We start from the raw sequence: 25,579 nt of genomic DNA, 5'->3' as shown, positions 1-25,579 counted from the left end.
CTCGCAAAACAAATTGCGTGCTCAAAAACCACACGTGCTCATAAAACCACATGTGAACACCCAACATATGAAGAGTACACATGTGAATTATATAAATAATCACACTTACATAATGAGAGTGGAAAATGGTAACCACTAGCCGCTGTTTCCACGGCAATGTTTTTGTCATCCAAGGCACTTGTATTGTGTCACAAAATTAAAACACTGTGTTTTAATTTTGTGTTTTTTCAATTCAATTCAATTCAATTTCATTTGTGTAGCACTTTGTGTAGGGCATCGTCACAAACCAGCGTTCACAGTGATCAGGGCCTGAACACACCATTATGAGTTATGTACTGTCACTTCAAGTAAGAAGTTAGAGTGCCTGTTATCTACCGTGTGTTATCTGTACGTCTTATCTGTCTGTACGTACAGACGCGGGAGGAGACGCCACCACGTGGCTAAATACTTCTCAAAGCTCTATGGTTCTTTTGAACTGTGGTCGTTAGCGATGCACTTTTTGGTGTTTGTCTCCCACTAGTGGAGGTATAGTAATACTGTAGCTTGAAAAAACTAGATATAGTATGTGAAAAACTGTAAGTCAGGTCAATTTGCATTTTGCATATATATATATATATATATTTCTAATAAATATGCATACTGTTGAAATATAGTACACTTAGAAATGCCTATAAATCTTGAAATACTAAATGCTTTCATAATATGGGCTGAACAAGTATTCAGCTATACAGGCACTAAAAGTTCAATGGTGGTAAATAAAAATTAATTCCATTAAAATATTTAGAAAAGAACAGATGAAAGTTAAATAATTAATTAATCGAATTTGTCTGCCCCAGTATGTATACAGGCATTTATTTGTAAACAGATTACCTAATGAACGCATTTACTTGTGTTATTTCTTGAATTAATTAGCACATTTGAATTAATTTGCCTAATTCCATTTGCCTAAATTATAAATCAATCAAGCATCAAACAGAAACTAATCATGTTGATTATGTTTGTATGCAAAAAATAATAATAATAATAATGAAAATACAAGGTATGACAACAAGTATTCAGATGTTGTTTATTAAGCATGTTTGGCAGTCACTGTCTGTGCCAATGAATCAGGTCAGGTCAAAGATCATTTCCATGACAACCCACCCATTTTCTGTGCTACACACTGGATATTTACAGTAGTTGCCTTGAAGGTGAGCAAACAACACGAATGCAAAAAATATCTACAAAAACCGGAGGACATCATTTCCTTTTTCAAAGCGTCCATTTAAGTTGTTTCATTTTCCAGTGATGTAATCTAGCTAATCGTTTTTTCTTTGGTTTCACTGGCACGACTCTACTTAATACTCCTCTCCCTCCTCGTCCTCTTCAAAGGAGTCGATGCCCACCTCTTCATAGTCCTTCTCCAGGGCGGCCATGTCTTCTCTGGCTTCGGAGAACTCTCCCTCCTCCATGCCCTCCCCCACGTACCAGTGAACGAAGGCACGCTTGGCGTACATCAGGTCGAACTTGTGGTCCAGACGGGCCCAGGCCTCGGCGATGGCGGTGGTGTTGCTCAGCATGCACACGGCTCTCTGGACCTTGGCCAGGTCTCCCCCGGGCACCACGGTGGGCGGCTGGTAGTTGATACCCACCTTGAAGCCGGTGGGACACCAGTCCACAAACTGGATGGAGCGTTTGGTCTTGATGGCGGCGATGGCTACGTTCACATCTTTGGGCACCACGTCGCCGCGGTAAAGCAGACAGCAGGCCATGTACTTGCCGTGACGGGGGTCGCATTTCACCATCTGATTGGCTGGCTCAAAGCAGGAGTTGGTGATCTCGGCCACTGAGAGCTGCTCGTGGTAGGCCTTCTCAGCAGAGATTACTGGAGCATAGGTGGCCAGTGGGAAGTGGATGCGGGGGTAGGGCACCAAGTTGGTCTGGAACTCTGTCAGGTCCACATTCAGGGCCCCGTCAAAGCGCAGGGAGGCAGTGATGGAGGAGACGATCTGGCTGATGAGCCGGTTGAGGTTGGTGTAGGACGGGCGCTCAATGTCCAGGTTCCTGCGGCAGATGTCGTAGATGGCCTCGTTGTCCACCATGAAGGCGCAGTCGGAGTGCTCCAGGGTGGTGTGGGTGGTCAGGATGGAGTTGTAGGGCTCCACCACAGCTGTGGACACCTGGGGAGCTGGGTAAATGGCAAACTCCAGCTTGGACTTCTTGCCAAAATCAACAGAGAGGCGTTCCATGAGCAGGGAGGTGAACCCAGACCCAGTGCCACCACCAAAGCTGTGGAAGACCAGGAACCCTTGGAGTCCAGTGCACTGGTCTGCCTTTGAGGAAGAAGAAGATAAAAAGACTTGACTGGTGCACATTCATTTAGCCCTTTGAAGATTCTGTTCTTGGGAATGTTTTTTCAACATTCTGAGTCAGTGTTCTAGAGCTCCATTGCTTACCAACCACCGGTAATTACTGCAACGTCAGCATTAGAATGTTCAGTTAAGGACATTCTAACCACATATTTGTGATCTCACACCTTAAATGACTAAATAATGTCCCTCATCATTGCCTGTTCACGTTGCTACCGTAACAAGGTACACAATACCTTTCTTAGGACAGGTCGTCACCTGAGAATTTACATTTATAGTAATCATACTTCAATGGCATTTACCAGTTTGCGTATCCGGTCCAGGACCGAATCGATGATCTCCTTGCCGATGGTGTAGTGTCCGCGGGCGTAGTTGTTGGCGGCGTCCTCCTTGCCTGAGATGAGCTGCTCCGGGTGGAACAGCTGGCGATAGGTTCCTGTGCGTACCTCATCTGGAGGGGGGGGGGGGGGGTGGGGGAAAGTGTCCAATTAACATTTCCAACTATATTGTGACAAACAGCTAGTTAGCCGCAGAACAGCTGCTGATACGCTACATGGCCAAAAGTATGAGGGTTCCCCTTCTAATTAGCGTGCTCGGCTCACCCATTGCTGTCAGGGGCATAAAATGAAGCATACATTACATTACAGGCATTTAGCAGACGCTCTTATCCAGAGCAACTTACACAACTTTTACATAGCATTTTTACACAGTATCCATTTATATAGCTGGATATATACTGAAACACTTTCGGTTAAGTACCTTTCTCAAGGGTACAACGGCAGTGTCCGACCTGGGAATCGAACCTGCGACCTTTCGGTTACAAGCCCAGTTCCTTACCCACTGTGCTACACTACGGCCATGGGTATCTCCATAGACAAACATTGGCAGTAGAATGGGTTGTACTGAAGAGCTCTGTGACTTTCAACGTGGCGCTGTCACAGGACACCACCTTTCCAACAAGCCAGTTCATCAAATTTCTGCCCTGCTGGAGCTGCCCCTGTGAACTGCAAGTGCTGTTATTGTGGAAACGTCTAGGAGCAACAGCAGCTCAGTAGGCCACACAAGCTCACAAAACGGGACCGCTGAGTGCTGAAGTGCACAGCGCGTAAAAAAATCACCTGTCCTCGGCTGCAACAACCCTCTACCAAGTTACCAGACTGCCTCTGGAAGCAACGTCAGCAGGAGAAGTGTTTGTCGGGCGCTTCGCGAAATTGGTTTCCGTGGCCGAGCAGCTGCACGCAGTGCTAAGCGTCGGCTGGAGGGGTGTAAAGCACACCGCCGTTGGACTCCGGAGCAGTGGAAATGCGCTCTCTGGGACTGGAATGCCGTCTGCGAGCCAGGCCTTGTCACCCAACGTCAGTGCCCGACCTAACTAATGCCCCGGAGGCTGAATGGAAACGAATCCCTGCTGCCAAGTTCCAAAATATAGTACAAAGCCTTCCCAGAAGAATGGAGGCTGTTGTAGCAGCAAATGGGGGCACCAACTCCATATTAACGCCCATGGTTTTGGATAAAGATTTTCAACAAGCACATGTGGATGTGATGTTCGGGTGTCCACATACAATTGGCCATGTATGTACCTGATTTGATAACAGGGAGAAACCATGTTTCTTTTTTTTGCTCACAACTGTAAGTCAGTAAACTGTTTTTTTCCAAAGGCTGAGGATATCATTTTCACAGAGGGATGGTATTTCTTATAGTTAGATGGTATTTATCATACAATTATTCCACTTCTCTAAATATTAATTTAACATCATCAGGAGGACCAATAATGAATAATTAAATATTAAACTTTCAAATAGGATAAATATTACAGTATTTGATTTCCTAGATGAGAACCCACGCAAACTGAAAATGAGAATGGGCAACAGATGAATGGCTATGTTCTTAGTCACACATCACAAATCCGTTCTAAAGGACAGAGCTGCCGTTGAACGCCATTTTGAAGAACAGAGCTGGCCACTGGCATAAACCCTCCACGCGGTCATTTAAAGCCACAAATGTCCCCATTACTTCCAGGGGCCACAACAACACTGCTTTCTAGGGCCACCAAAAAACCTGGGGCCGGGGCTCAGCTGAAGAACTGTGACCAGCTCCCATGGAAGTCTCTCATTCTGCAACAAAAGGCAGAGTGGGTAGATCCCCTTCAAACAGAACCTCTCTCCTTTTCTTATAAAAAGGGCAATTACCATCCACAAAACAGAGTGCGAACTTCCTGCATTCAGTAGATGAACATGTATGTACACGACAACGGGCGAAATCCTGAAGCACGTTTAACCCCTTCTCCAACTGCCATAAGATTTAAATAAAGCTAAATTAAACTTCCATCAGAAAAACTGGCCCTAAGCACACTGCAGTCCGGTTAAACTTGTGCATGACCGAATAAAACAGACATTAGGTCACACCTAAATAATCAATTGTCCTCGGCATCAGCTGAAACCTGTTCTCTGCATTTTGAATTTGTAAATATATACTTCCTGTTCTACTCGTCTTACATTTTTACCTTCTAATGCCTTACAACAGCCACAAAAAGCACAAACGCACTAGTCACCAATGCGGTTTCTCAGGACACAACAGTAGCTTCCAACCCTGGTCCTGGAGAGCTACAGGGTCTGCCGGTTTTCACAGTGACTCTGCACTTCATGAATCAATTAGAGCAGTCGATTACACAGTGAACTCAACTCACCTGGCGTCTTGGGTCTCAACTGGGTGCTGATTTTAAGGCGAAAAAACAAAAACCCAGCAGACCATGTAGCTCTCCAGGACCAGGGCTTGGAGACCACTGGACCAGAACATACAGCACACGGACGCGCGGTGTTTCCCGCGGACTCACCGATGACGGTGGGCTCCAGGTCGACGAAGATGGCGCGGGGCACGTACTTGCCGGCGCCCGTATCGCTGAAGAAGGTGGTGAAGGAGTCGTCGTGGCCGCCCACCGGCTTCAGGCTGGGCATCTGGCCGTCCGGCTGGATGCCGTGCTCCAGGCAGTATAGCTCCCAGCAGGTGTTGCCCATCTGGACGCCCGCTTGCCCCACGTGGACCGAGATGCACTCACGCTGTCGAAGAGAACAACGCCACACGTTCGTATCGCGCGTTTCAGTGGAGGGTTGCCGTGGTTTCGGCGTTGATGTGAAATTGGCCTGGCCTTAAGTGGCCTCATTTTGCTTTTCAAGACATGCCGTATTTCACCACTAGGTGGCACCTGATATATATGTGCTAAAGATTTTTGAATAACCCGTTTTAACTCGTGATGGGGGGTCCCTGGATCAGAAAAGCTTGAAAACCTTTGGGTTGGATCACCTACACCTGGGTTAGATCACCCACAGGTAGAGCAGCCAGGTGTTCTCAGGGCTTGTGGAAGGGAGGTCGTAAGTCAACTGAAACAGTCATAATCTTATGTAGATTCTGATTCTGCATTGTGTGAATGATAACTACCCTTTTACAAGTAATTTCTTCTGCGTACTGCTCTTCTGTGTACTAAACCACAGAACTGAGGTTTCCAAAGTAGTACCAGAAGCCTTTAGGCACTAATCTCAAAATGCCATATAAAACACAAGTTCTAGTCTATGCATTATAGTGTGCAGCCACTAACGGGAAAATCACAATTCACATATCACATGACACGGAACGACCTCTTCATATGAACTTTATAGCGTCTGTTAACACGGCAACATTTCATTGATGTTTCAAAACCCGAATTGTGTTATGTGAATATTGAAAGAAAGGTTTGTTGAAACCTTTGCTCCTACTTTTACCTTATAAATTCCCTTCAGCTGTAGGCTCTGAATGAACTACGCCCAGATCTCTTATCGGGTCCGATCAGGCCAGGGAAAAGTACATATTTACTGTGGCTTTATTTACCCGACTGTTTGGCGGCAACTCAGCTAGTCACGCCCTCTCTTCAGAGTACACATCAACCGGTTCGTCGGTGTGAGAGCACTGTAAGTATGTGACGAATTCGCTCGAGGAGCCCGGACTGGTTTTTTCAGAGCGACAGTATTTGGAGCATGCAGTCCGCACAGTAGCAGAGAGCTGATGGGATCTGAGAAAGATTTGTGAGTATAAGGAAGGCAGTGTAGTATAACAGGTAGTAGGGAACTGGACTTGCAGCCCAAAGGTTAGCAGGTTCGACTCTCAGGTTGTATCCTTGCCATTGCACCCTTGAACGAGGTGCTTAACCTCAGTGTGTATCCAGCTGTGAAAATGCATGCGAAGCAAAAATGGTAAGAGCTGTGAAACAACTAAACCAAAAGTCCTCTCTGGACTCTCTTGTTAACTTCATTAAGCTGCAAAAACTTAGTCCCAGATTCAAGATCAGGTTTTGTAAAATCATGACGTATATTTGTGTGTCCATTCAAAAAACAGGTACAGTCTACAGTACAGACCTGGTGATATGGGGTGGGTGGGTAGGAGTGGGGGGGGGCGAGCGGGCGATGCTTGCGGCGAACTCTGAGCTGGAAATAGCCCCCACCTCTGAGGAGGCGCCCCAGTTCTACTGTACGTCTAGAGAGCACCGTGACCCAAAACTGCGTCCAACTTTCCCACAATCGGGGACTTTCTTTTATTTCGCCCTCTCTCCGGAGGACCAGGGGCTTCTATTTTTAACACTGTTCTGTCACAGCTGTTCCTGTCCCTCCAACCTGACAGGGCAGACAGACTGTGTGGGAACATGTGATTTCCCCGTTTGGGCATGAGGGCCCAAGTCAGTTGGCAGCTATTTCAAGGAGACTCTGTCTGTCTCCTCTCCTTAGTGTGCGCACGAAAACTAGCCAGGCCGGCCTCGCACACCGCAGAAGTCTAAATGGCAATCTAAACAAACATAAAACTGCAGTGTAGGACAGTGGACAGGTGGCTACTGTTTGCTTATTGCAGTACGTCGAGTGCCTTCTGTAAATGATTGTCGGTCACATATGCTGTCAGCATAGGCAATTCGCTGCTGGTTCCAGTTAATGCGGCTTTACGAAGTCTACGCTGGACCGAGCCAGTCCGAACCTCTGACTTCCCGTCCCACCTGCAAGAAGTAGGGCAGGGAACGCCCAAATGCTAATCAACGTCTGGCGAAGAACGCAGCCAAGTCTGCAATGTGCTGCTCTCGATCTCGTAGCCTACAAACTCCTAAACTACTCCCGTTTCTGACGTCAAGACCGTACACGCACAGTCTTGCCTTCAGAAACAGGAATAGTCTAAAAGAGGGCATTGACGTTAATATACGTAGGTGTATCCGTGCAACACAGTTACCAGCAGAATGATAGAAAAAGTACATGAGCTCATTATTCTCTATCTCTGCTGTAATGTATATCTAATTATTAATGGACCACAATTTTATTCTCCCTTTTTCTTAAAAACGGCAATTACCATCCACAAAACAGAGAGTGAACTTCAGTAGATGGGAGAAATCCTGAAGCTTGTTTAACCCCTTCCCTGACTGCCATAAGATTTAAATAAAGCTTAATTAAACTGCCATCTGAAAAACTGGCCCTAACGCAATGCAGTCCAGTTAAACTTGTGGATCACCAAATAAAACAGATATTAGGTCACACCTAAATAATCAATCATCCTCTGCATCGGCTGAAATCTGTTCTCTGCATTTTGAATGCAAATATACTTTTCTGCTCTACTTGTCATTTTTACCATATAATGCCTTATAACAGCCACAAAACCACGAACACAATCATTAATGGAGTTTCTCATTTTAATATCTCCACATATATCACTGTCATATCACTGGCTTAGGGTTGGTGGATGACCTGGGGTGGGCAAGAGCCACCTAAATAATAAATAGTAGCTTGGTCCACCCATTTATCTTGGCTGAACCGCACCCAATTGTACATGCCCACCAAAGTAGTCTGGCCCAACTAGTTCTATTTCTGCCTCTCTCTCTCTATACATATATATATACACACACACACACACACTAAGGGACAGTGCATTACCTTTAGTGCGTTACACTAAGGGTAATGCACTGTCATTCTGGGAAATCGCGCCCCGTCTGGTAATTCCTTACCACTGCATGTACGGAAAAATAGCTTGCGATGCGTCAGCGCTCACATTATTAGAACAGGGATTACAAAAACTCTTGCGACAACTATGCTGCATTGCACCGAGTGCCGCTCTGGATGTTGCAATAAGTAATAAAATCCGTACAGATAATGCTGCCATTGGTCGCAGCAGCTGTAATGAGCTATAATTAAACTCTTGTAATAACTATTTTAATAATCTCTGAAGGTTGTTCATATGAACTGGCACCGCGTCCAGCCAATCACTACGTTTATTCAGGGAAATGACAACTGCGACTGGTGTTTCCCGCACATTTTAAGTGCGCACCTTGTTAATTTATAATGTACTGTACTGCTCAGGAAATTCAAAGAACATCAGGCACAATCGGAAACATCGGAACATCGGAAAACACTACAGTTCATATTAGAAGAGTTAGAATGGCTCATAAGGAGATAACTCCTTCACGCAGTGTATAAATGATAAAGGTAATGTTTTTGAGAGAGAAAAATAACTCACCATTTTGTTTCTGTGTTGGTCTTTCTTTAAAAGTAAAAAATATAAATGGTTTAAAAGCGAAAAGTGTTTATCAGTTGAACTCCTCACAGTACACCTTCAATGTGGTCTCCGTGAGCTAGTTGTACCAGACTGTCGGTTCTGTTTTTAGGTTATATAGCCGACTGCACCGAGCGGAACTGCGAAGGAGGGGCGCTATCGGCACTCTCGCGCACTCACGCGCATGGCGTAATAATAATGGTGGACACTGAAGACTAAGCGCTTTACCGCAACGGGAAAAAACTGCTGAATTTATTTGAGAATATACAGCACGGAAAAGTTTTGGGTATGCATAAGGTAGTAATGTCTGATTCATCAATCGTATACCATCATTAACAAGATGCTAACTGGGGAAAATAAATGTAATTTTGTTTCTTTACCTAAAACCTATAGAAGGTGTCATATCACAACGAATAACGCAAAATACATTCATTTTAACCGTGCCAAATTACAGATTATTACTATCTGTGAATCAAGAAAAGCAGGTCAAGAATTTGATCAAATAATTTAGCTTGATTATGAGTGATAGTGATAAATATAATGAAATACAACAAGTTACTGAGAAGGTGCCTGACATACACACACACACACACACACAAACACACACATGCACTTATGCACGCACACACACACATGCACGCATGCACGCATGTACGCACACACACAAACACACATGCAAGCATGCATGTACACACACAAAGACGACACACATGCACACGCACACATACGCATGCTCGCGAGCATGCGCGCACACACACACACACTTACTCTTCAACAAACAGCAAGGCCTATGCTCAATGGAGAAAAGGAGGGCGTGTGTGTGCATAGCTTTAGGGGTGTGTGTGAATTAGACTTATTGTCTGTAAACAGGAGTGTGGGTGGGGCCCCCGAGGTTCTTTAGACCTTGTAATAAACCTTGTGCTTACTGCTGCAGTGTAGGGTTGGCTGCTTTTCTTGTTGTGTAGGTACTATAGCCATGAGTCCAATGGGATTTCATTCATTACAAGAAGAGTTTCATCATCACCTCCAATGAAAGACTATATAGAGCTTATTTAACATTCCCTGGATAGTAATGGTCAGGTGGAAGTCTACCCACTCTAACTCAGATTTGAATAGTGAGGAAAGGAAACAGAAGGTCCCTCGGTCCCTTTTAATATTGGCGCCCTACTTTACTAGCCAACCATAAAAATGTCAGGCTGCCATTTCATATGTCAAGGTGGTCATTTCCTTTCCCCAACATTAAAATGGCGGCACAGTCAATACTATGCAGTTTTTATATTTTACCACTAATGCTGTCACTGCTTACCACTGTCACGGAACACAAGCTTAAACTGCAGATGGTATTAATAAATCTAATTTTAAAAAGTTTTTTGAAAGTTTGAAATTTGTGCAAAGCCCTGTCATCTCAGTTTCCTCTTCGGCAACTCTGAGCCCTCTTTACATATGGGGCGGGATTACCTAGAGGTTACTCTACACTGGGAATCTGGTATCTGGTAGCATGTGCATAATTATAGGCACATAGTGCACTTGAGTTGCTGTCACACGAATAGAAAGTTAGGCCTGCGGGCCATTTGTTATTTAGTTACCCTTTATTTAGCTAGGCTGCCCCCTAGAGGTAAAATTATCTCTGATACAAGACAGTTCAATATAGCAGTGAGTTCAGCAAGAAAAAAAGAAAAAAACATAAGTATTTCCAATCTGTGAATTATTTATCATCAGCTCTGATTTGACATCTGTAAAATCCAAGCAGGTGCAAGAGTAATGATTTGCCATTTCATTTCTTTAAAAAAAATTTTTTAAATCAAATAATTCCATGAAAATATGCTTTGCATTGGCAGCCAGGGGCATCACACGCACATGCACAAATGCACACATACACACACACACGCACGCACACACACACACACACACACACACACACAGGGGCGTCACAGTGCGGGGCAACAGTGGAATTGACTACCCGGGGCCCCAAATCAGAGAGGGTGGTGAGGGGAGGGGGCTCAAAAGGCCCAGACTAAAACTTGCTTTAGTTTTAGTTTCAAATTTAGGGGGCTACAGAGACTGCATATGCAGACTATCATGCTGCACCACTGTTGGCAGCCATCTCTCTCTTCAATCTGACATGGAGTTGCAGCTGGAATCTACAGAGCCAGGAAGGCAAGTGTCAGTCACAAGAATACCATTCCCTCCTGCCTCTTCTTTTTCCCTCCACGACCACTAGGGGACAGCGTATATGCACTTGTCAATCTATGGCTTTTTAAGAACAGGGAAGTTCAATCCAGATGATGATGCACAATATTCCACTGATCCACACAGACACAGTTGTTAAAGGGGTCAAGCTAAATTTAAGGCTTTAAGATGTGAGATCACAAATATGTAATTAGAATGTTCTGAAGTGAACATTCCAATGCTGGTGTAACAATCGGCACTGGTAATAGAAACCGATGGAGTTCTAGAACACTGCCTTGGAATATTGAATAAGCATTCCAAAAAACCTGCTCTTCAAATGGTTTAAAGTGCTTTTGCATATATCAACAGTATTTGAAGTCCGAGCTCTTGTTTGTTGCCAGAATGCAAATACATGATCAAACAAAAGAAGCAGATCTGAATCCTTAAAATTATATTCCCCGCAAAGGTGAAATAGCAAACATATTTTTGCTTCAAATCGCAAAATAAATGTGATTTGATTAAATACATTTTGGAGCAGAAAGTGCAATAGTCTACACTCCACATTTCATATTCTATGTCGGTAAATATGAATGTTAGTAATATGAAATATTATGGTCTGTGTCAGTCAACAGAGCCCACGGGGGGTTAAGTGCCTCTGAGCCTCTAAAGAGGCCGTCAAAGGCCGACACAAGTAAATGTGAATCATGGCTGTCTGGACCTCAGGGCGACAGAGTGACTCAGCAACAAACAGCAGCAGCAGCAGCAGCAATGCGCAGGGGATCAGCTCCCTCCCTCTGGTTAATGTGCCCTGAAGTCTCATTTTCATCCTGACAGCTCTGCAGTGCAGCCCGCTGAATATCTGCGTTACCTGTGATCGTCATCATCATTATCGCACACGAGCAGATCACAGAACTGTGACTGACTCTGTCCTGGCAAATGGTAAATGGACTGCATTTATATAGCGCTTTTATCCAAAGCGCTTTACAATCGATGTTGCTCATTCACCAGAGCAGTTAGGGGTCAGGCGTCTTGCTCAGGGACACTTCGACACGCTCAGGGCAGGGGATCGACCTGGCAACCCTCCGACTGCCAGACAACCGCACTTACCTCCTGAGCTATGTCATCTTGTGTTCCGGGTTGCCAGCTTCACTCTTAAGAAGATGCAGAATAAACTGGTTCTGAGGGCACAGTGTTCCACCAGACCCCGATATACCCTCAGCCCGCTCAGGAGAAATTGTTAAGAGGTTAAATATAGGCCACGCAGGACACAGCACGCTAGGTTTTTCTCAAGCACCATTTTGAAAGTACACTGTTTGAAACCTCAGAGGAGAAAAATCCCTGTTCAGAAAGCAAAAGTCCTCCCCCTAGTATTCTGTACCAATGACCTGGATTTTTTATAATTAGCACAATTCTGCAAGCCAGGAGGTTGAGCTAATTAGTGAAAGCAAAAGCAGGACTTTTATTTCCTGACCCCTGGACTCTCTGCCTCTTTTGAAACCGCAGGTAGATTGCTGCTCCCGTGGTGTTCAGCTCACAGTTACTGATTCAGGGCTACAGGGAATATTTACGACTAAGCCAAGCACATGCTAGACTTTTATCGGTCCGCCTACTTTGGTAACAAATTATGCCATACGTAACTAATACAAAAGAAAGCATACTATAGTACACACAAATTTATCACATGTAAAAATGGTGTCTGTACAGTAGTAGTGGTTTTCCAGCTTTCTAATTATGCGTGTACCAGAGAAATTTGCGAGAATAAAAAATTGCAATGGGAGATTGCAATCATGGACCAGAGGGGAGAGAGATTGCAATAGCGAATTCCAATTTTTGGATTTGCTTCGGACACCCAAGGACACAACGCGTTGCCGCAAGTGCCATATTATAGTTCCCTCTGATCAGGTGAAGTACACAGAGTAGAGACTCGGTGAGTGAGTTCACAGCCTACCTGTTTCTATGGGATCCTGTCTTTCTCTAAATACTACAGGAGTGCCCTGGGCAAAGAGCATAGGGAAAAAAAATAACAGCAGAAAGAGTTCCTGGGGAAATTAAGGACTCACTGGCCAAGCTGAGGTACAACAACAGTCAATTTAACTGCGCAGAGAAAGAACACAGACAAAGAGGAGTGAGGAATGCTTTAGCATACGCATACCAGTGTCTCAACTCTTAATACCCAACACAAAGAACATAGTTCCCCTCCATTCATTTCATGAATGTGGTTCTTGAAGCACTGCATCAAGCTCAAATAGATGTGAACTTTCTCTGAGACAGCAGAGTATATTTTGGCAAAGAATATCTTTTTAGCCTATCTGTGTTTTGGCATTTTCTGTTTGGAAAAGATACTGTTTGTATTTTTTTTTTTCCCAGTTAAAATAACACAGCTTAACAAATTATTCCCCCCACCCACCAAAAAAAAATTAAATACTGGTGTGTGGTTCATTTCACTTCCGTTTTATTCTAGCAGGAATGTATCTCTGTCCATGTAGGCCTGGCAAGAGTTCAGATGGACAATGCATGCTGGGAGCTGTAGTGCCTGGAACATGGGATCCGACAAGATGGTTGGAGGGGGAGACGACTCCTTCAATACCTGCTTCAGCGAGACCGGGGCAGGCAAACATGTCCCCCGTGCTGTCTTAGTAGACCTGGAGCCCAACGTCACTGGTAAAAGGTAACCTGTCAGATTGTTCACCTGAAAATGTAGAAATATATCAACATTCTGCATAATTAAAACATTATATCCTCAACCTCAGAACCAATGATTTACATCAGCTGTTTCACTCAAAGCAACTCACCGCTCGTAACATCAAACGCTCAATGTCATACCACTTGGCAATAACAGTGTCCTTTTCCCACCAGACGAGGTGCGGACGGCTACCCACCGCCACCTTTCCCACCCAGATCAGCTCATGGTGCCAACAATTATTCCAGTGGGCACTGCACCATTGGCGAGGAGATCGTTGACCTGGCATGAGACAGAACACGCAAACCGGTGAGAAAACCCAGGCCAATTTAGCAGATCCACAAAAACATTGTTAAAACAACGTTGACACTGTGCCCCTGGTATACCCAGCCAACACAAAATGTTCTCACAATGTTACTGGAACGTTTTGTCAAGTGTTCAGCCGTTTCATCCTCTTGAACGTCATCAAATTGTGCCTTCCCAGCATGCTAAGGGCGCACTGACGCACACCCAGGGTAACCTTTCGAGCCCCATTTTCCTTTCAGGACACACACACACTGGTGCTAATTTCGCGCATGATATAACCTGAGGCATTTCAATTTTGAGGAGTCGGATTTCCAAACGGGCTTCATGACGTGCACTGTTAGAGCGGGAGGTAGTGCTCGTCCTTGAAATAGGTGTTACAACTGCAATCATTCGAAGTTAACTGAACGTGGATCTACTCTTCTCTTATTTCATTAGTATCACAATTTTGAAAAATTTGTTAAGACGTGTGCCTGAAAATAAGTAATAGTTAGAAAACAGTTGTGATAAGTAAGACACAAGACCATTTGTTCTTACTTGGTATTGACCTAGCTCAGAGAATGGTTATAGTAAGTTATTGCTCGTGGGCGAGGCTTGCGGTTAAGTGGACACGTGTCTGCCTGAGTAAGACACTACCTAACCCCCTTAATGCCTCTGAATAAGGCACACGTCAGCCGCTTCGAAAAGAATAAATGATACCATTTATTCCATTTTTTAAAAATAATCATCCTTTGGCTCCAGAACTGCACATGGTTATAGTTATAGTTTTATTTCCTCTTGGGGCTAAAGGCCCTGGTGTTGAAGGACAGCAAGTCTTGCCTGTAATTTAAGCATGCTCTCAGAAAGCTCCTGTGCCTTTGATGAAGCACCTTTCCTAAATAAGGTCACCGACGTCACCCTGCATTCCACAAAAGAAAATAAAAAATAACTTCTTTTTTTTTTGTTCCATTTTTTCAAAAAAAAATAAAAAAATAAAAATAAAAAAAGAAAGAAGGAAAAGACCAGTATCTTCTCAGGGAGCTGGTGGCTTTAATGAGAAAGTAAAATTTCTCTCACATCGTAGCAACAATTCAGCACAGACTCACTGAGAATTAGGTTAAGATCATTTATTTATAAGAGGTGCGGACAGTGAAAAGTGAGCAACTTGGCTTTCATCACTTATAATATTATAATATTCAAAACATCTGACTGCTAACAGTGCTCGTCATGGAAGACCACCATTATAGTCACATATGTTACAGGTTGGGAACTGTAGCTGTAGAATATCTGCTGAAAGAATAGAATGTATAGCATTGAATAATAGTTATTTACTGGAACTACAACATGCATGTCTAGGGCTCTGGACCAATCGCTTTTAGGCACTGCGATACCATTCATTGGTACTCCATGTTTTGCATATTTTGCTGACACATCAGATGGTGAATGGTCAGTAACTGAAAACCACAGGAGGCATAATATACACCCCAAAATGTAATGTAATGTAAAATGTCTCATGCATTTTTTTTTTACTTTCACTGACCATATAAAACTTACTGCCACAGCAGCACTGAGAACTGTCCCTACACCTCTCCCTAAATACTTTAATGGGCAATCAAATTTCTTTTTTAAAAGTCAGTCTGGTAGAAATAATATATCAGTCAAACACGTTTCTTAGTGTCTGTGAAATATGTATATTGTGTAATGTATTGTAATACAATATACATACTGTATGCAGAAAGATATTGGCATGTGTGTGTGTTGGCGCCAGACTGAATTCACTAAGTGTTTTCTGCCACAGGTTTCGTGTGAGGCCTGGCACTTGCTGTCAAGCTGTCTCTGATTGGATGTGTGGTTGCCATGGATACCTGGACACACCGCTATATCCTGCGAGACCCACCCCATGTGTGCATCGACAGGAAATGATCAACGAGCACTGAGGTTAACTTGAAAGGTCAAAAAGCTTTACCTTACTCCATGAAGGAATTTCAAAGCATATTTAATGACAAATGGATGTTCAAATTACAGACCCGATATGGGTTTTTTTTTTTTTTTTTTTTTTTACGGTACAAAACATCTGCAGGTGAAGTGTTTTTGTTTAAAACACTGGCTATCTAGCAGTTCAGTCAGCATTCCAAAAATAGTTGCAAGTTTCTCCAGGCAAGCGTTTGTCATTCCGGTTTGGCTCTCCTAGCTGGTCACCACAAGCAAAAGGGGGGGTTTCAAACCATTGTGCTTGAAGAGTATCTTCTATTCAGTATTAATTCATGGCTGTGTACTTCGTCTACATGGCCGCATACTGATTTGTTGTTCCTTTCATTCGTGTGCGTCAGCTGAAGTCAGCTGAGTAAAGCCGGTTTGTTTAATCTGAAAACCCACCTTCTCACTGGCTGGCTCTTGTTCCCCCCCCCCCCCCCCCCCGCTTGCATGGTGATCAAAAGCTCTACGGTAGTGTGTTTACAAGATTCGTATGCCCTTTCCAAATATCAATTAATCAGTGCCTAGTAACTGAACCGGCTAGTCTGAATTACTGAAGAAGACTGGGTAAAGTGTTTTACACAGAGGATGTTACATAAGCAGAGATACCTGAACACCAAGGCTTGCTAAGTATAATGGAATTCTCAGAAAAGAATGGGAATTGGGAAAACGTGGATATCCTGCTTCCCAGACTCCGCACGGACCGAGAATTCTTCCATGGCATTCCTGACTCAGTTGGAGATGCCGATCCTGATTTCCCATTGGTGCGTATATTGGTGCAGAGAGTTAAAGTTTAAACCTTGCGCAAGCGTTTGTTATTTTCAGTGTTTGCTCTTGCGTGTGTTTTCGCATTTCAGGAAACACACTCATTTACTTACAATGCCGGAAATTTGCAAGTAAAATCCACAAGGGCAACCTGCAGGGGAGAATGCTTAAACCCGGATACAATCCAGGTCGCACTACTCTCTTGTTTGAAGATGTTTATTGGATTGTTTGAAGGTTTGTGTTGCAAAAAAAAGAAAATGGAGAACATAATTTTTTCTTTTTTAAACCCTTTTTTATATGTAAAAGTAAATTTTCATCTTTTTCGCGTTGTTCAGGATGACTGCGTGCGATTGGACGCACACCAAAATAAATGTTTGAACATCTGATCTGAATATATTTTAAAAACGCCTGTTAAAACCAGTTCTGCCAGGTCACTCTGCAGTCAAGCTATTAAAGCCAATCCCATTCAAATAGCATTCAGCTGTTTATTTAGACATAAATATGGCTAAGTGAAAAGCCAGTGGGACAGAGTTGTCTGTTCGGTGCCTCCCCTCCCCCGCCCAGCTCCCATATGTCTCAATGCAACCAGGTTTCCTCCCTCCCACTGTGACATCACAAAGAGACAGCCGTCCGTGTTCCATTTCTCCTTTTCCACAAGCATGGCTCTCCCCCTTTTTCAGGGGAATTCATTGAAAAATAAAACACTGTCCAGCTTTTACACAAGTGTGACTGCCCACTTCTCTGCAAAAAAATAAATAAAATAAAAACAAGAGCAACCACTAATCTGCAAAAAAAGAAATAAAGTAAAAACAAAAGAAACCATTTACACTGTTACATCCCAACAATTATTAAAACAGTGAATCATTCCTTATTTAAGATACCTGAAATGTGAATGTGAAATCTTGTTGAATAAGAGATTGGTTGTCCTTTTGTCACACAAGTGAAATCTGTGTAAGGGATCGGGGCTGAAAATGAGCCAAAAGGGGAAATAAACAGGGTGAAACTTCCCTTCATTTCAAAGGTGAAGCTACAATTTTAGCCCAAGGCTATATGCTGCGGCTCTGGTTCCTGTTGGTCGCTTAACAATTCGCTCTCCCTGTGGGTGTGGCGGTCGCCCCTGCATTGTCTCTGTCACCTCCTGGTGAGCAAGCTCAGAAAATCACCTGACCTCACTCCCAGAGAAAAAGAAAGAGAAAGAGATATGGGGGCGGGCTTTGGACCCTTTGAATTTAAAAAAGCGTTGCTTGCTGACGTACGGGGACGTTCACGCGAACATGCGCACATTCGAGCGCGCCCTGCGTCTCTGAATTTATGGACAGCTTTCGTGTAAATACTGTGCGTGGTGAGGCTCTTCCTCACTGGTCTTCCTCACAGGCTCTCGGGCCTTGTGGAAGAGGGAGTTTTGCTGCTTGGAGAAGGCCGGCCCCCTTTTTTCTTTTTTTTTTTTCCCTCTGCTAACTGTTGCTCCCGCCAACAGGGAGCCGACTTCCTGTTCCCCCCCCCCTCCTCCCTCCCTCCACCCTCTCCCTCCGCCCCCCGCCCCCACACTATAAAAACCCCGCCTCAGCCCAGTCTCTGCATTGCTGCCTTCTTTTCCCGAATCCTCAACGTTCGCCAGAAGGAGAATCTAACAAAATGGTGAGTGCTGACGTAGATGAGATCTGAATTCCGATCGTCTTCGTCTTTTCAGCTTTACCTTCTCCTTTAGCGCGCAGGCAACGTAGAAATTACCCTCTGAAAATGAAAGATGTTTAAATGTGCTGCTTGGATTTTTCATTTATTTATTATTTATTTTTTTCATTTTTCTGATTCTTACACCGGCGAATGAATGATTATTCTTGCAGACATATGGAATGAATGTGGTTAAATGTGCCTGTACGCAGAGAGCAGGGAAACAACAGTGTTGCTGCGGCTGTATTCTTTTTCGGTAGAGGCAGGATGTGCAGTAAGATGGAGGATGAGAGAGAGAGAGAGAGAGAGAGGGAGGGGGGGAGAGAGAGAGGAAGAGCCCTGCAATACCAAGAGTTGAGCAAAGCTAACAATCTCAGCTGGTCCTGAGCCTTAGTTCCCCACGCACACTAAAGCCGCGTTTTCACCGCAGGAACTTTATCCCAGGACTAGGAACCTTTTAGCCGGGTTTCCACCAAAAGTACCCGGAACTTTTAGTCCCAGGAACTACTTTTCAAGGAACTAAAAGGTTCCTTCAGCCCATTGTTGTCTGCGTTTCCACCGCGGTCTAAAGTACCGCGAAGATTAGGCAAATTAGCCCACTGACGTATGAAAAAGCGACGTTGCCGTCGGTCCATCTGTCCTATGATTTCTTCTGTAACCCCATACTACCACCGAAGTAGCCTACATTATTTTCTAATAACCGAGACAGCCCGGAGGGGTTTATTCCACTTATATACAACGGGTTACCAACAATGACTACATATGGTTACTTTTGTATTTATTGATTTTTATCGATTTAATCACCTGGAATTGAAATATTCTTCTGCAGCCGTTTGGGCATATTTTACTGTTGTCAAGCAAAACTGTCGTTGGTAGTTGAACTTGGACCGTTGTTATGCAACAAATAGGATATATGCGAACATTCACTTTCATGTCTTGACATCCGAGGCGACAGAATGCATTCACATTTCCAATATAACTGGCGACAACACTTACTGATATTTTTGTATATATTTTTATATTTTTTATATAACAAATTCACATTCTCGGATTCACTGTATATAGTTGTATGTTGTAACCGCTGCTTTGGCAACACAAGTGCCTATATTTGTCATGCCAATAAAGCACCTTGAAATTGAAATTGAGAGAGAGAGAGAGACTCACGCTGCAGTGTAACTGCGTGCTCCCTCTCTCAGAGCCTACGGGCCAGACGCCAGGAATCGCTGGCGCAGTTTGTCCCGGCAGTCCATCCTTTACTCAAGACGTCCTTCATTTTGCTCGCGGATTATTATTTTTTCTCTCTTCCGAGGAAATGGTAGCCTTTGTGTAGTCAGACATGTTAAGTTAATACGGCTTATATGGCAGGGCACCGGTTATTTTTCCAACTCTCCTGGTTTTACCGCAAAGGCAGAGGTTGTTTATGGATGGGGGGGAGGCTGAAGTTTTTTTAATTGGGCGCGAAGCCAAAACCGGAGAGAGGCAGCGCCTTAAGCCTTTAAGCGTGGAGAGAGGTGCCCTGGGGGCGAGCGAGAGATCCGGGGCGAGCGAGCGAGCGAGAGAGAGAGGGATGACGAGGGTTTTTTTTTCTTTCTTTTTTTTCTTCCGCGGCTCTTGCGCGCTCAAATCAGATATCCGTAGCAACAAAGCAGGGCGGGCCGGGCCGCATGGCCTCGGTGGGGGGAGGGGGAGAGGCGCCCTCTTGCCCTCCCCCCTCCCGTCCTCGGGGACACACTGGGGGTGTTTTTCCGCTTTCGCTCGGCGCAGTCTCCGTGAGGGACGGCCGGGGCGACGCCCGTCATTTTTCCCTCACGCGCGCGCGCGGCGAGAGAGAGAGAGAGAGAGAGAGAGAGAGAGAGAGAGGGAAAGAGAGAGAGAGAGAGAGAGAGAGAGAGAGAGAGAGAGAGAGGATGAGGGAATGTGCGCGGTGACGTCGCCTCCCCCCCTCCCCTCCCCCCCCCCACACAGCCACAGGCAACCCGAACACTAAAATCTCTTTTTCTTTCTGTGGCGTGTCTTTTTTTCTTTTTTTAAGCTAACAGAACTCATTAGACTGGATCGCAGTTCAAGGGGCCTGCGTTTCTGCTTGTCACACGCATAGCTTTTGTGTGTTTTAACATGTAACAAAATACATGTAGTGAATCTGTGCAAAGATGTGTGATACTGGGAGGACTCAAATGCCGTGATATTACAAAGATACTAACTGATATTACAAAGATACTAACTGATATTACAAAGATACTAACCGATATTACAAAGATACTAACCGATATTACAAAGATACTAACTGATATTACAAAGATACTAACTGACTTTTCAGATGGTAAAAAACCTTTAGGGAACTGGTGATTTATGACGTTGGGGCAGGGTAGAGTGGGGTGAAGAGGGGAGGGGAGGGGAGGGGTGGGAGGCACACTGTGCATTTGAGCCGCAGAGGGCAGTTAGGCTGCGAGAGAACAAAGGAAAATCCCAGCTAATCGATTGGTTCAGATGTCATGTCCTTCTGCATGACTAAACAAAATGGGAGCCCTCTCTCCTCTTACCGCCATTAGCAGACTACGGCACTTCAGTTCCCCCCCGCCCCCCCCCACTCACAAAGGGTTCATTATACAGGTTAAAGACAAATAGCAGAAGTATTGCTTGTACAGTGTGCTTAAATGATTGTCACAATACAACTTTGTTCTTCTTCCAAAACCTTGATCAAATAATAGCTCAACAGATGGAAGGCGGAGGGCAGTCTCTCAGAGTGAGGGTGGAGATGGAGGATTATCTGTTCCCAGCCCCTGAATTGAAACCCAGCCCTACCCCTGGGGCAACATCTGCCACTGATAGTGCTGACTGCGCACCATTACCCCAAAAAACCTGAGCCCCTGCTGTCTGTGCACACATGACCACTCAGCTCCTTTTTTTGTTCTGTTGCATTAGCGAGCGGTTCAATACGAGCTTTCTACACACATCTGTCTCTGCCTGTCAATATCTGAATCACGGTCGATCGACACTGCGAGAGGGCACACATTCTCAACACAAATGTGTTTAAAAGCAACACGTAGCATGTCATTTTTTTAAACACACCTCCATGTCAAGTTATGGACAACACATTTTGTGTTACTCTCAACACAGTCCGTGTTCAAAAAAAAGTCACCCATTGTAACACATAAATTGTATATTTGTAGCACAAAAAGCAGCAGCTTTGACACAAAATGTGTTGACAGTAACAGGAAAAGTAGTAACCCAAAAAAAAGTGCAGAGGATATTAACACATCCTTTTTCAGAGTGTCACACATCTTAAATTAATTACCTTGCCATCACATGGTAACCCTGTCCTACTTTCTTTCTTCCTTTTCAGCGTGAGTGTATTTCTATGCATGTCGGCCAAGCCGGTGCCCAGATGGGCAATGCATGCTGGGAGCTGTACTGCCTGGAACACGGCATCCAGCCGGACGGGCAGATGCCCAGTGACAAGACGATTGGAGGGGGAGACGACTCCTTCAACACCTTCTTCAGCGAGACCGGGGCGGGCAAACATGTCCCCCGTGCCGTGTTCGTAGACCTGGAGCCCACCGTCATTGGTAAGGAGTCTCTACATTCCCACTTGTAACGTCTACCACATAAACACTCGGGTCCCATGAATTGTATTATTGTTTATGAATTGTAATGAAAGTACGGCAACATCTCTGCTGAGTGGACCTTGGTTTTGGTGATTATGTCAGCACATATTAAAAACCATTTTGAGTTTTTTTTTTTTTTGATGATGATGATGATGATAATTATTATTATTTTTGTAGTTGCTAGGCTACAGCACTGGCTAACGGTTCTCTCTGCCTTTCCCCACCTCAGATGAGGTACGCACAGGTACCTACCGTCAGCTGTTCCACCCAGAGCAGCTCATCACTGGCAAGGAGGACGCCGCCAACAACTACGCCCGCGGACACTACACCATCGGCAAGGAGATCATCGACCTGGTACTAGACAGAACACGCAAACTGGTGAGTCTGCTCTTCTAAATGAGTATTATTCTGTGGATAATGACTTTTTTTCCCCCCTGTACAGAAACAGAAAGGCCATTTTCAATAAGCATCTATTACAGCCTACATATTATTTGTTTAAAGAAGTAAAGAAATCCTCTCCATTCCATACTACAGGCAGACCAGTGCACCGGGCTCCAGGGTTTCCTGATCTTCCACAGCTTCGGCGGTGGCACTGGGTCAGGGTTCACCTCCCTGCTGATGGAACGCCTCTCTGTCGACTACGGCAAGAAGTCCAAGCTTGAGTTCGCCGTCTACCCAGCACCCCAGGTGTCCACAGCTGTGGTGGAGCCCTACAACTCCATCCTGACCACCCACACCACCCTGGAGCACTCCGACTGTGCCTTCATGGTGGACAACGAGGCCATCTACGACATCTGCCGCAGGAACCTGGACATTGAGCGCCCCACCTACACCAACCTCAACCGGCTCATCGGCCAGATCGTTTCCTCCATCACTGCCTCCCTGCGCTTCGACGGGGCCCTGAATGTGGACCTGACAGAGTTCCAGACCAACTTGGTGCCCTACCCCCGCATCCACTTCCCACTGGCCACCTACGCCCCAGTAATCTCCGCCGAGAAGGCCTACCACGAGCAGCTCTCAGTGGCTGACATCACCAACGCCTGCTTTGAGCCAGCCAATCAGATGGTGAAATGCGACCCCCGTCACGGCAAGTACATGGCCTGCTGCCTGCTTTACCGCGGCGACGTGGTGCCCAAAGATGTCAACTCAGCCATCGCCACCATCAAGACCAAACGCACCATCCAGTTCGTGGACTGGTGTCCCACCGGCTTCAAGGTGGGTATCAACTACCAGCCGCCCACCGTGGTGCCCGGGGGAGACCTGGCCAAGGTCCAGAGAGCCGTGTGCATGCTGAGCAACACCACCGCCATCGCCGAGGCCTGGGCCCGTCTGGACCACAAGTTCGACCTGATGTACGCCAAGCGTGCCTTCGTTCACTGGTACGTGGGGGAGGGCATGGAGGAGGGAGAGTTCTCCGAAGCCAGAGAAGACATGGCCGCCCTGGAGAAGGACTATGAAGAGGTGGGCACCGACAGTGTGGGGGAGGATGAAGAAGAGGGAGAGGAGTACTAATGAAGAAGACATTCTCCAGGCTCACTGACCCCTCCATTCCAGTCCCACAGCCACTTCCGGTTAGCGGTTGCTGCATTCAGCTGTATTCTGAAGGGTCAATTTTAGGAATCATTCCAAAGTTTTAAAGCTTAGAATATTCTTGCCACATGTCAGGTTGAGTCCATGTTTTCAATAAATACCGAGTTGAAAGTAATACAATGTATTTTTCTATTATTTCATGTTGGGGGAAAAAGGTCACATTTAAAAATGGTATATTTTTGTAACTTCAGCTTCCACACAAAAAAATTGCACATTTGAAACTTCAGGCCAGAAACTATATGAAAACAACATGCCACTCAAGTGACTTCTGCATTTTATAAACGCTGACAGCACAAAAATTCCACTGAGGAACTGAGAAACCAGTTTCCTAAATGAGGTTTTCTCTGAAGGGTCATTAAAGCTGCAGTATCTCTAACATATGCTTACATATAATAAATGCTTACATACAATAAATACATAATTCATGTCAAACAACTTTCTAAAAATCTAAGAATGTATCTCCACATAATTTCACATTAATGCGGAACTAATGATTTATTTACAATGAATAATTATTGCCTGAATTAATTTGTTTTGCAAGAAAGATGTGTTTCCAAAGTAAGTATTACGACTCATTTAATCTGATTCCAAATGGCAAAAATATCAATTCCCAAACATTCGTGCAAATGGACCAGATGTACAAATACAAATCATTACCTCACTTCCTCCATTGTTTTTGTGAAACTTATATTCATATTTTACATTCCTCTTTTCATGAGGCAGTGAGGCCCAAGCCTTACACTGTAAGCCTGTGTACTGACCACTTGTGAACATGCTGGAAAAATGCAAAGATTACATGGTGATCCTAGGGCTCCATGCAACAGAAAACAATATACCCTTTGTCTTGTTAGTGGCCTACATCTTGACCAACCTTTTCTGCCCCAAGCAACAGTTATATTCACGTTTCACGGTTTAGGGAAGGGGTGGTCAGTTTCAGTTTCTGGCTACGACCTTGCTACTTTTTGTTCCTTGTTTAAAAAACTGGCCCGCGCACAGCACAAGCAAGCCATGGCCGGAATCAAAAAGCTTGGTAGAGTTAAAAGCGGGGAGATAAGAACACGCAGACACCATTACAGATTTAAGCAAACGATGAAAAAGAGGTAACAGGATGACATTTTAGTGAGTAGCGACAGAAGAAAGTAAAGAGGTTCATCCGTTTGGGAAGGTCTTACCCTGGGATTTCTAAAATTTCTAGGCAGCTGTCTCAAGTCTGGCAGATGACTGTATTCTACAGCAGTTGGAATCAATGCGATGGAATATTTTCCAAATATGTGCACAGTTGTCTAGTTTTTTTTTTTTTTTAAGGCCTTACAAAGAAGATTAACTCTATGCAAGCACAGTTGTGATCTTGTGACTTGCTTGTTAACATTAGTTTTTTGTATGTTAACAATTTTGTACCCAGTTTAATTCAGTTCACCACACATTCTGTACTCTCAGAAAAAAGGGTAATATGAAAAGGTTCCCATAACGGCATGCTTGCCACTGAGGTACATTTGGGAAATGTGTTCCCGAAAGAACAAAAAATTCTGACAGTGAGTACTGTATAACAAGAGCTAATCATCTCATTGCACCAGAGCTGTGATGTGATTTTTTAAAAATTATTATTAAATGTGACTATACTACAAACCTTGGGCATTTAATTGACCTTCACCCAAGTATTTAAGTATTTATACTCCCCTGCCAAATGAAGCAAAATTACTCTTGTGGTGGTCAACTGGTTCTGAATTTCATGCTAAATTTTGCTCCATGCTATTGTCCCTGAAATTACACATACATTCATTCCACACATCAAAACGTAAGGTCTGCTCACTTTTCATGTGGGATACATCATTGATATGACAGTAAAAAAAATTTTTTTTAAAAAACATTAGCTATTTAATGGTCATTTCAATCAATTCTTGCGGGAGCAATGTGATTTTAAATTATGTGAAACCCACAACTGAAGT

At 44.4% G+C, this 25,579-nt stretch overlaps 2 protein-coding genes across 2 annotated transcripts; one reads left to right on the top strand and one right to left on the bottom strand.

Annotated features, from left to right (window-relative positions):
- Positions 1–1,052: 1,052 nt before the first annotated feature.
- Positions 1,053–9,017, bottom strand: LOC135251723 (tubulin alpha chain-like). Its single transcript, XM_064329426.1, has 4 exons — positions 8,862–9,017; positions 5,182–5,404; positions 2,651–2,799; positions 1,053–2,312 (listed from the first exon to the last, which is right to left on the bottom strand). The coding sequence occupies exons 1-4, from the start codon at positions 8,862–8,864 to the stop codon at positions 1,338–1,340; spliced, it is 1,350 nt and encodes a 449-aa protein (XP_064185496.1). The 5' UTR covers positions 8,865–9,017; the 3' UTR covers positions 1,053–1,337.
- A 12,129-nt stretch (positions 9,018–21,146) lies between these two features.
- LOC135251722 (tubulin alpha chain-like) lies at positions 21,147–23,753 on the top strand. Its single transcript, XM_064329425.1, has 4 exons — positions 21,147–21,181; positions 21,782–22,004; positions 22,273–22,421; positions 22,578–23,753. The coding sequence occupies exons 1-4, from the start codon at positions 21,155–21,157 to the stop codon at positions 23,553–23,555; spliced, it is 1,377 nt and encodes a 458-aa protein (XP_064185495.1). The 5' UTR covers positions 21,147–21,154; the 3' UTR covers positions 23,556–23,753.
- The last annotated feature ends 1,826 nt before the right edge of the window (positions 23,754–25,579 follow it).

The sequence above is a fragment of the Anguilla rostrata genome, chromosome 3 (assembly GCF_018555375.3).
Source record: "Anguilla rostrata isolate EN2019 chromosome 3, ASM1855537v3, whole genome shotgun sequence".
Lineage (NCBI taxonomy): Eukaryota > Metazoa > Chordata > Actinopteri > Anguilliformes > Anguillidae > Anguilla > Anguilla rostrata.
The sequence above is the reverse complement of the archived record's forward strand: the minus strand, read 5'-3'. Positions and strand labels throughout refer to the sequence as shown.

Excerpts from the sequence above, each read along its gene's own strand:
- LOC135251723 (XM_064329426.1), bottom strand. Across the intron at positions 2,800-5,181 it reads CCTGGAGCCCACCGTCATCG|ATGAGGTACGCACAGGAACC; the intron begins GTGAGTCCGCGG and ends CCCCCCCTCCAG. Across the intron at positions 2,313-2,650 it reads TGGACCGGATACGCAAACTG|GCAGACCAGTGCACTGGACT; the intron begins GTAAATGCCATT and ends TCTTCCTCAAAG.
- LOC135251722 (XM_064329425.1), top strand. The coding sequence starts at position 21,155 with ATGGAAGGCGGAGGGCAGTCTCTCAGA. Across the intron at positions 22,005-22,272 it reads CCTGGAGCCCACCGTCATTG|ATGAGGTACGCACAGGTACC; the intron begins GTAAGGAGTCTC and ends TCCCCACCTCAG. Across the intron at positions 22,422-22,577 it reads TAGACAGAACACGCAAACTG|GCAGACCAGTGCACCGGGCT; the intron begins GTGAGTCTGCTC and ends TCCATACTACAG.